This window comes from Gadus chalcogrammus, chromosome 14 (genome assembly GCF_026213295.1).
Source record: "Gadus chalcogrammus isolate NIFS_2021 chromosome 14, NIFS_Gcha_1.0, whole genome shotgun sequence".
In the NCBI taxonomy this organism is placed as follows: Eukaryota; Metazoa; Chordata; class Actinopteri; order Gadiformes; family Gadidae; genus Gadus; species Gadus chalcogrammus.
This window is the reverse complement of record NC_079425.1, coordinates 17,981,870-17,991,572: the sequence shown is the minus strand read 5'-3', so window position 1 is coordinate 17,991,572 and position 9,703 is coordinate 17,981,870. Positions and strand designations below refer to the sequence as shown.

General features: G+C 41.1%; 1 protein-coding gene across 1 annotated transcript; it reads left to right on the top strand.

Moving 5' to 3' along the window:
- The first annotated feature begins 2,956 nt into the window (after positions 1-2,956).
- LOC130403687 (uncharacterized) lies at positions 2,957-8,412 on the top strand. Its single transcript, XM_056608110.1, has 9 exons — positions 2,957-4,727; positions 5,111-5,257; positions 5,515-5,717; positions 5,824-5,960; positions 6,085-6,178; positions 6,422-6,769; positions 6,892-7,072; positions 7,223-7,350; positions 8,098-8,412. Exons 1-9 carry the CDS (start codon positions 4,646-4,648, stop codon positions 8,410-8,412), a joined length of 1,635 nt encoding a protein of 544 aa, XP_056464085.1. The 5' UTR covers positions 2,957-4,645.
- The last annotated feature ends 1,291 nt before the right edge of the window (positions 8,413-9,703 follow it).

The window sequence follows — 9,703 nt, the reverse complement described above, 5'->3', positions numbered from 1 at the left end:
AATAAACCGTTGGAACACACAAGACCGGAACCCATGGCAACGCCGGTAAACAAACCCCGACTCCCGAGAAGCCCAATCCCTATGAGCTCCCTGCGCTACGGCCATCCGGAGGCACACAGAGCTTTTGGCCGTGATTGATATTATATATACAATTATATTATATTATATACTATTATATATAGAGCTCCGAGAGTCACAAACGGCAATAATCACTTTCTCCTCCATGCTGCAGTACACCCCGGACTGCACTGCGCTGAGTTTGACGGTTGAACGCTGATTGGCTGTTACGTTACACATGTCACTCAGTGGCCACGCTGTTGAACGCTGATTGGCTGTCATCACGCGAAATTCGTGTCAAAGTTGAAATTTTTCGCGCCACAAATCCTCGTGAACGCGCTTGCCTGTGCACGGCGAAAGTGTAGCGCGACAAATCAAAAATATTCGCCCGATACGCGTCTATACGTTCACTTTGTATGGGATCTTGTCGTCCCGTTGCATTTTGGGGTGAACGCACTGGAGAAGTTTCAAGACAGACAGCCAAAATTGACATTTTTATTCAGAAAATAGCCGGTCCTTTTGCTTCCTATAAAAAGCATGTTTGTGACACTAGATATCGATATGGATACGTCATCTAGCCTGCATGTGGAGGGCCACATAAGGTAAGAAATTGGTTTACGTAAACTTTGCTGCTGGTTCTGTTTGCTCGTGAATCGTGATGACCTGGCCAAAGGTTACCAACGGTCCCAAGCGATTTTGATCTGATTCTGGTTGGTGCTCCAGTTAGTATGCGTTGTATATATAGATTGCAGCTAGTAGCAGCTACACACGGTGCGATTGCTATGCCAATGTGGTTATAGTTGGTTTTGTCTGATTGAGATATGTGACGACTTGGAGCCTGGTAGGCCTATCCTGACATAAATATGTTCTCGAATAACCTGTGTGATTATCCTAAACTGAAAGGGATTTTATTTGCGGACAATTTTCTTATGATGTTGTAACAAGTGAAGTCTACATTGGTCCTTCGCAAGTGTTTACTGGTGGTCAGGATTTGGCAGATGCAATTCTCCTCTGGGTGCTTGTATTTTTCTTTTTTTAATGCAGCATAACATATGCTACCAGCAGCCCTTGCGCGTCTTCAAAAGGCTGATGCTCAGTACCTCGTTTCATTTCGTACCCCCTTTACAGTCTGGCATTGTTTGTCTGGTAAACTCTGTCGATGTCAAGATAAGTGTTAAATTGCCAACACTGTTCTTTGTCCTGTGTGTATTAGTATTAGGCCTACATATCCCGAGCCAATACCCTGGTGTTTCCAACGCTGTTTTGCAAAACAAGCCAAAACACAAACTGTGGTTTTCAACTTTTATTGTTCGAATAGGATCTTCATAGGGCTGGCCCGAATGCCATTTTTCAGGCTTCGAATACTCGTTGGTTTTTCCGAGCGAATATTCGAATACTCGTTCCAGAAAAAAACACCATCAAAAACAACATTAATAATCCTTATATACTCCCTGGAACCGATTTTGACAGTATCTGCATATTTTGTTTAATAGCTTTTTGAACGTTAATTAGTAGGCCTAAGTAGGTTGAAGTTCCTTAGTTTTTCCCCGTGAAAGCGAACAGCTGTTGCTCCATTCCAAATCAGCTGTTCTCTGTCATCTCAGCCCTTACGGGAGCTTTTCAATTCATCCTGGAACGTGCATCTTTTCAGGGAATTTGTACAATAAATCCATAACAAATACCGAATATTGATTGTCTTATGTGTCCATATTATATCCATTATATTGACCGGGTATTCCCAAGACGCTCACGCTCTGCAGCAAGCCAGTCACAGTTGATTGGCGCGGCGCTGTACAGCGAACGTAAACAAACAACTAAGCTAAGGTTTTAAGTATTACTTTTCCTCCAGAGATCCCGCTAATGTTGTGTTATAAAGTAAAGGGAAACAAGATATCTATTCTTCCTCCACCTCTCTCGCTTCTCTGCTTAGTGTCGCTGACGCTTATAGTTTGCCTCCCTCGCTCTGGTAAAGTCACCTACGTGGAAAAAAAAAATAACGAAGCTCCGAATACTGATTTAAGCTTCAAATACTAATTTTCCGAACCAGTATTCGAATATTCGAATAATTTCAACACCTGACAATACACTGTAGAGCATATTGTAATGCAGCGTTGAATGGATGAATAGCTTACATAAGGGTACCCAGCACTTTTCAGACCACACTCAAGCTTATGGTTATTGTCCCCACCACTTCTAAAAACAAACTGACGCCCTTGAATAAGAGCTAAGCACAAGTTAGTTTTTGAAGACAGAGGAATTTTGCAGATAATATTTAGCTATTCTATAGATCATATGAAGCTAGAAGAGCTAGGAAGCTCATGCTAGTATCCACAATTGCAAATTCTTGTTCCAAAGCAGTGCCAGACGCAAGTGCGGGGGGGGGGATATATAACGAGAATAGGTCGTTATGATTACATAAAACGGAAACAACAGGGTAGTAGCGATACCCTTTTGTATTAATGTAAACTTTAACAACTGTATAACACATTACAAACATACAAAACGAATTAAATCCACACAGCAAATGCCAAAGTGTTAAAATCCCAGAGTATTCATGACCAGAGTAGATTTTATACACTTTGGTGTTGAAAAGGCACTAAGTACATTTTTTGGGGTGTACCAGAAACACTCTTGGGTGTTGTCTCTAAGTATAATGCTGGTGTAGAGTAATTTCAGTGTATATTTTAGGATGATGGACTCCTTGAGTGTCCAACGGTTAGGTTTCGATTCGTCATTGGGTCGCTGCGCCTTCTCATTGGTTGAATCTAGAGACATGTGACCGTTTGTCCTCTTCCACACTACGCGGCAAACTGTTTCGGCAGAGACGGTTGGTTGACTAGAGACGAGGATCGAATCAACGAAGCCATTTTTGAACTTCACGGCAATGTAACAGGTAAGAAAAGTACCAAGTGAATAATGCACAGGGTTTCTATGTTTCATAGTTAGTTGTGCGTGTGTACTTCGTATAGGTCAGAAATTGTATTCATAATGGGTCTTAAGAAGGTATTAAAGTCTTAAATTTAACTTGTTCAAACCTGCAGAAACCCTGAATGCAGAATATTAAGCATTTCTTCGTCTTTTAGATCTGATAACCAACTTATAAATGCTAACGATTTTAGCTAACGTCAAACCTAATGGCCAATGCTAATGAGGCACATGTCTTCAATTTAGCTAACGCCTGCGCGTAAATCGCCATTGCTCATGGGACCTATGAGACCGAAAAAAATGTATGGGAGTCAATGGAGAGAAAGTAATTATTTACTGATCCCAGTCTTTATATGCCCCGGATTACACATATGTTGTTTGTGGATTTAAATAATAATTTTTCATGCAAAGAAAACTATAATTTAGCGGGAAGGAGTTTGATACGGTTAGTTTTTGTGTGGGGCGCTTTGTGGACTACAACTCCCGCTGCTCTCGACGTGTATGATGTACGTCACCACCACTCGCAAACGGATCCCGTCGGAACATGGCTGTGTCTTTGGTGCACTTTACCACCTTCTTTCAAGGAGAGCACCAAAGCCTTGATCGAGGTGAAAGAAGGTGGTAAAGTGCACCAAAGAGACAGCCATGTTCCGACTGCGGGATCTGTGTGAGCGCGACCCCTCCCCCTTCCACTCTGTCCTTCCGAACGAGCCATGTGCAAAGACACCTCATTCCCCCCCCCGCCACCCTCTCACAACGCAACAAGCATGGAGGATACCGCTAAATAAAATCATACGGCGGAGTGAGACGAATTTATTTCAAAGAGGATAAACAACGGCTCGGTTAATTAATTAAAATATACGAAACAAGCGAAATTAAACCAAACATGTTCCCAAATGGAACAGAGGGGGAGGGGGGGGGGCGATCTCGCCATCTCGGTTGAACTCAGTGGTGACCGAGCGAAATGAACTGTTTGAACTGTAAGTTCAAACAGTATGAACTGTTTTCATTGTGCTTGGTATGAACTGTTTTCATTGTGCTTGGACCACTTTGGTGGTTTAAATGGTAATTTCAATCACTCGTATTACTGCAATACCTTACTGCGTCCGTATCTCTGCCTATGTACACAAATATATTGTATTTGTGTACAGCACTTTGGTCAACTACTGTTGTTTTAAATGTGCTATATAAATAAACTTGACTTGACTATGGCTCGCCTGGTCCTCTGCCAATGCTACCGCGATAACAGCTTTCCGGGTGGCGTCCATGTTTTCCTCCAACGACCGAGCGAAATAATAAAACGCTTGAAGTGTGGGCGTGGCGTCAGATCTGAGATCCGAGTCGGTTCGCAGAGAATACTCGAACGCAGCATAACCTACAGCTGTATATTATTGTTTTGCACGGGTGAATATTTGTTTAGATGAAAAACTGTTTCCCTTTTTTTTTTTTTACATGTTCATGCCATGTGCCAGCCAGAGTTCCTTAATGGCACAACCAATGTTCTAACTGGCAGCTATTTTTGTAACCTTCAAAGTGTTCCATTCTGTTAAAAAATAACGATACAAAATCAAATGTTGCAGTCATACTGACCTGTGTTTTGTGATGCTAAATCAAATACACAAATACTTGTTGTTGTTGTTGTAATAGTGGAAGGACGACAACAATGCTGTTCAAAGTGCAATACCACGGAAAGAAGAAGTACATTAAACTTAATGGAGACTCACATTCAGAATTTCTCAAAGAGGGTAAGTTACTTGAGTACCACATTTAACACTAGAACCGGTAACATAGGTAATATATACTTGCAGCGGTTTTTTTATTGTATAACTTTCTTGACAATATGATCGCTTCTTGAACTAAAGAACACACTGCAGTTGGGTGTATGGATGGTATGAGATGAACTGATCATAGGTGACGTGATTTCAGAGACAAACATTGATTATGAGTGGAAATGGCCTTTAACTACTCTGGATAGCTAACACAGAGTGGCCATTGTATAGGGAATTGAGAGGGCTTCATGGATTATGTAATATTCAGGTACACTACAATAATAAAAGAGCTTGAAAGCTCATTATTTACCTCTGTAAAATGCATTCCAGGCTTCATTAACTTTTTTCTGTATTCAAAGCTAAAGTGAAGTTCAGCATCTCCACTGAGACAGACATATATGTGCTGGATGACACTGGAACAGAGGTCGATGAAGAGGTCTTCACCGACATCCTGGAGGAAAAAACGGACATCCTGTGGACGATTGTTGATGTTCTTTCAGTCTCTGGTAAATGGTCATTTGATTGTATTGTCCATCGAAGGGTTACAGTTGCAACATGTGGCCGTTGTAATCGACTTTGCCTCCCAAAAAGGAGTTGTGCTTAAAAGGTGGCCATATCAACCATCAAAACTCATATCTATAACTGGAAAAGAAAACACTTTCCCTGTCTACCCAGTCATCTCCTCTAAATAGAACATGTGGATCAATTAATGAAATCACAAGTGAAAAATGTTTTTAAAAAATATTGTGTGCCCTCTTTTCAGACTCTCCTGTCCCATCCTCATGCAATGACACCTTGTCACTATCGTCACCCACATCAGAGAGTGATACTTCTCTGATGTCTTCAAAAAGATGGCCCATCGATAATTCCTTTCTAATGTCTCCAAAAAGACAGTGCACAGATGACACCATCTTGAAGTCCACACAAAGTCAGCATATTGATGACAGTTCTTCACAGGCCAAAGAGGTGTTGTTTTCTGGAGAACATTTGTCTTTATGTTGTAAATGTTGTATGTTTTGGAATAACATTTTTTGCTATGCTGATCTACTTTTTTATTATTCCTGTTGTCAAGCTTGTCAAGAGAGTTCTGGAACAAAAGCCTGGAGGGGAGAAGATACTTAAAGAATATGCCATGAGAGGAGAATTTAAGGACCGGACACGCCGTGAACTTGTCAACATCATTGTTGCTGATATGGTGGAAAAATATGGGTAAGTAAAATATTTTACTGTGCATGATTTATTGAATGGTATTTTCATAGTATTTGACCATTGTAAATTGCCATACTGATTTTCTTATTTTTCCTGTCAATGCAACCTATCATTTTCCACACAGACGTGCTCCACCAAAGGACAAAAGAACACAGTATGCATGGGGGATTGTAACACTGTTTCCTTCTCTAAAAGACCCCTACTCCAAAAAAGGCTATGTGAGTACCGGTATATTAAGTGTGGTTAATGTTACTCAAATGTTCATGTTATAGTTATCAAGACTTTTGCAGTTTCTTAGGAGTAATGTAGGACGGCTTCTTTATTACCAACTTTGCTATGTGTACAAGCAGCAAGGGATCAATTAATATTCTTGATGGTAAATCTTAACAATTCTTTCTACCAGTATCCATATTGAATCATGCTGAATTTTTTTTCTTTTTTTCCAACTTTATTGTTTTTAGGAACATTTCTATGATGCAGATAGCAACGAGGGCTACATTGCATGGAAGCTTAAAAACACACAGCGGGACCTCAACAGTGGCAGCAGTAGCAGTGGATTTAGGAGAATGAGCTCTCACACCTCAAACAGCAGTGGACCACAGTTGGAGAGAGAAGTGTCTAAAGAGCTCCAGCTGGAGGGAGACCAATGTTGCGAGGCCATTTCTCTACTGAAACACAGCACGGACAAAGAACAGATATTCATGAAAATGAAAGCAACCTTCAACCACAGACAACAGCTGATCCACGATCCTGAGCAATGCAGCACAGTTCTTACACTGTTCCCAAGGTTCCTTGACACGAAAGGCCTGGTAAATTCACGTTAATTATGTTTAAAATGTATTCTGTCAAAAACAGCATCACAAAGCTGAGGATATTTCCCGCCCACTGCTACCACCATCAAATAAACCTACACATAATTTCTCCCCTTTAGGTCTTGCAGGACTTTGACCTGTTGTTTAGTGCTGAGACTTCTTCAAAACTTCTTGAGAAATGGGGAACACTCCTGAAGGTAAAAGTAATAGAGCAAGCCAAAAACCTCAACAAGACACCCCTTCTTGACGACCTCATTCAGTCTGCAGAGGAGAACCCTGATGAGGATGATGAAGTGCCAGGTAAGTGATATAAAATAACCTGTTTGTATTTGGCCACCTTTTTAGATGCTGACTATTTATTGACAAGAACTTTTTGAACCTTTTATGTTGTGTCATGTGCTTTCATCAGGTGTATTTCATGCTCAAAGTATGCTCTCCCTTCCTCTTCAGGTTGGGATAGTGACATGGCTTCACTTCTCCTCCTGGTGTACCTCCTTCCACCACCTCCAAGTGGAAAGAAGGGAGCGGTTAAACTCAGTATCAGGGAAGCTGTGGATCGTGTCGTCAAGTTTCACAAGGTAATTGTATCCTGATAATTTCATTTTTTTTAAAGGTCCCATGGCATGCCGCCAGGTGTGGCGTGATTAGCCGCTACAAGCCGTTTTGGAAATCTGGCCCTTATGACATCACAGGTGGGCGTGTCCACCTAATATGTGTGACAGATAGATGAGCAACGTTTGGTACAGTCCACTGAGTAGGCTGGTAGACTGATCTATCCAGCACACATCTTGGTGGACACGCCCACCTGTGATGTCATAAGGGGAAGATTTCCAAAACGGCTTGTACCAGCTAATCACGCCACACCTGGTGGCATGCCATGGGACCTTTAAACTATCTAATATGCAGTAGTGTAACCAAACAAAACAGACATGTTTTGGCTAATTATTGTACCTTTCACTTGATGCAAGGGAATTTTCTCACAGGTAGAGAGAAATGCGGTAGCATGACTGTTCAACATGCATACTGGATAGAACAATCCTCAGTTAGGAAATATCTGAAATTAAATGTCTTCAAAACCTCCAGCACTTAGACAAGTGATGTCCCACAAATACCAGAATGAATTGCAAGTGATGATATGTAAACACAACAGTTAGCGACTTCTCATAGGATAGAGTTCAGTTGAAGTTCCTTTTTTAATTCTAAAGAATGAATGGTGTGGAGGTAATTATTTTTGCAATGCACCAGTTTCTTTTCAGTGCATCTCCATGTCGAGGCCTTGTGAAAATAAAATCAGTAAAAAGGTTGTACTTTTTGTCATCTTACAGTCAAGTCGCAGCCTTCAGGAACACTCTGGTCCAGACCAGCGGAGGCAGCCCTACATCCTGGCAGTTGGGACGGCAAGAAACAGCATCCATCAGTACTACATTGCGATGGATAATGGGCTCCTTCCCTGCAATGCCAGGTCTTCCCTCTCAGCCTTTGATGAACTTTTCAAGGCACATTATGTGTTTGGTGTCTCCTATGACCAGGCCTTAAACAGCATGTTTACATTTGTGCAGACCACCATATACAACATTGACATCGGACTCTCTCACGAAACTCCCAGAGTCAAGGACCTCAGGGCAAAGCTCCTCAACTGAACTTATGATGTTTGGATGCTTTGTGTGCAAATCCGCTTTTCACAGCATTCAGCTGTTGGTCCGCCATCTCAAAGTTTCCCATGCCTTTTTTCCTGGTAAGCAGTTTCAATTGGTGTGTGACCAGAATGGATGCCGTCACAGATTTTGTAGTTTTTCAGGCTTCAGAAAACATCTTCAGTGCAAGCATAATGCTGAAATTCTAGATCCAGCTATTAATGAACCAGTTACTCCTTCAGTTGTTGTACATGATCAGCGAACAGTATCAACTTTAATTTCAGAGCAACCAGTGAATTCTCAAAGTTGTATTGAGAACAGGCAACATACCCAAGAAATGTGTGCATCCCTTATTGCAAAACTCCAAAGCAGTGGTGTGGCTACTAATGTTGTAAAGACTGTTGTTGCAAATATGGAGGAGCTTGTAGAGGAATTGCATTCAACTGTTAAAGAAGATGTGATAAAATTACTACCCGATGAGGGCATGAGAGCAAAATTTGATGAATACTTTGACAGTCTTGAAAATCCATTTAGCAAACTAAACACTGAGGCAAAATTGAAAAAATATTTCAGTGAGAAATGTCGTCTTGTAGAACCTGTTGAGGTCGCTCTAGGAGTGAGGTATGACACCAGAAGGAATCGAGACACTGGCACATACGAACAAGTTCCTGTTACAGACAAATTTGTGTACATTCCTCTATTGGAAACACTGAAATTCATATTCCACAACAAGGATATTTGTGATTATATTTTGCAGCCTTGTGAGAAAACAGGCGTTTATAAAGATTTCTGTGATGGGAACTATTTTAAAGATCACCCCCTTTTCTCTGAAAAACCAAACTCTCTCCAAATACAGATATTCTACGACGATTTTGAAATGGCAAACCCACTTGGATCCAAGCATGGTATCCATAAGATTGGAAGTATATACTTTGTTTTACGAAATCTGTCTCCAAAGATAAACTCAGCTCTAATGAATATTCATCTTCTGGCACTTTTTCACACTGCTGATATAAAGAAGTATGGATTTGATGCCATCTTGGAGCCTCTTGTACATGATCTGAAAGTCCTTGAGTGCACAGGAGTGGAACTCCCTTTCTCTGATGAACCAGTTTGCGGCACAATTGCTCAAGTAACTGGGGACAATTTGGGATTGCACACACTTCTTGGGTATGTTGAATCATTCAATGCCAACTATTTTTGCCATTATTGTCTGATAGACAAACAGACCGCGCAGACAGTTTTTAGTGATGATGATCCAAGAATAACGTTCCGCAATAAAGCCCTCCATGCTCAG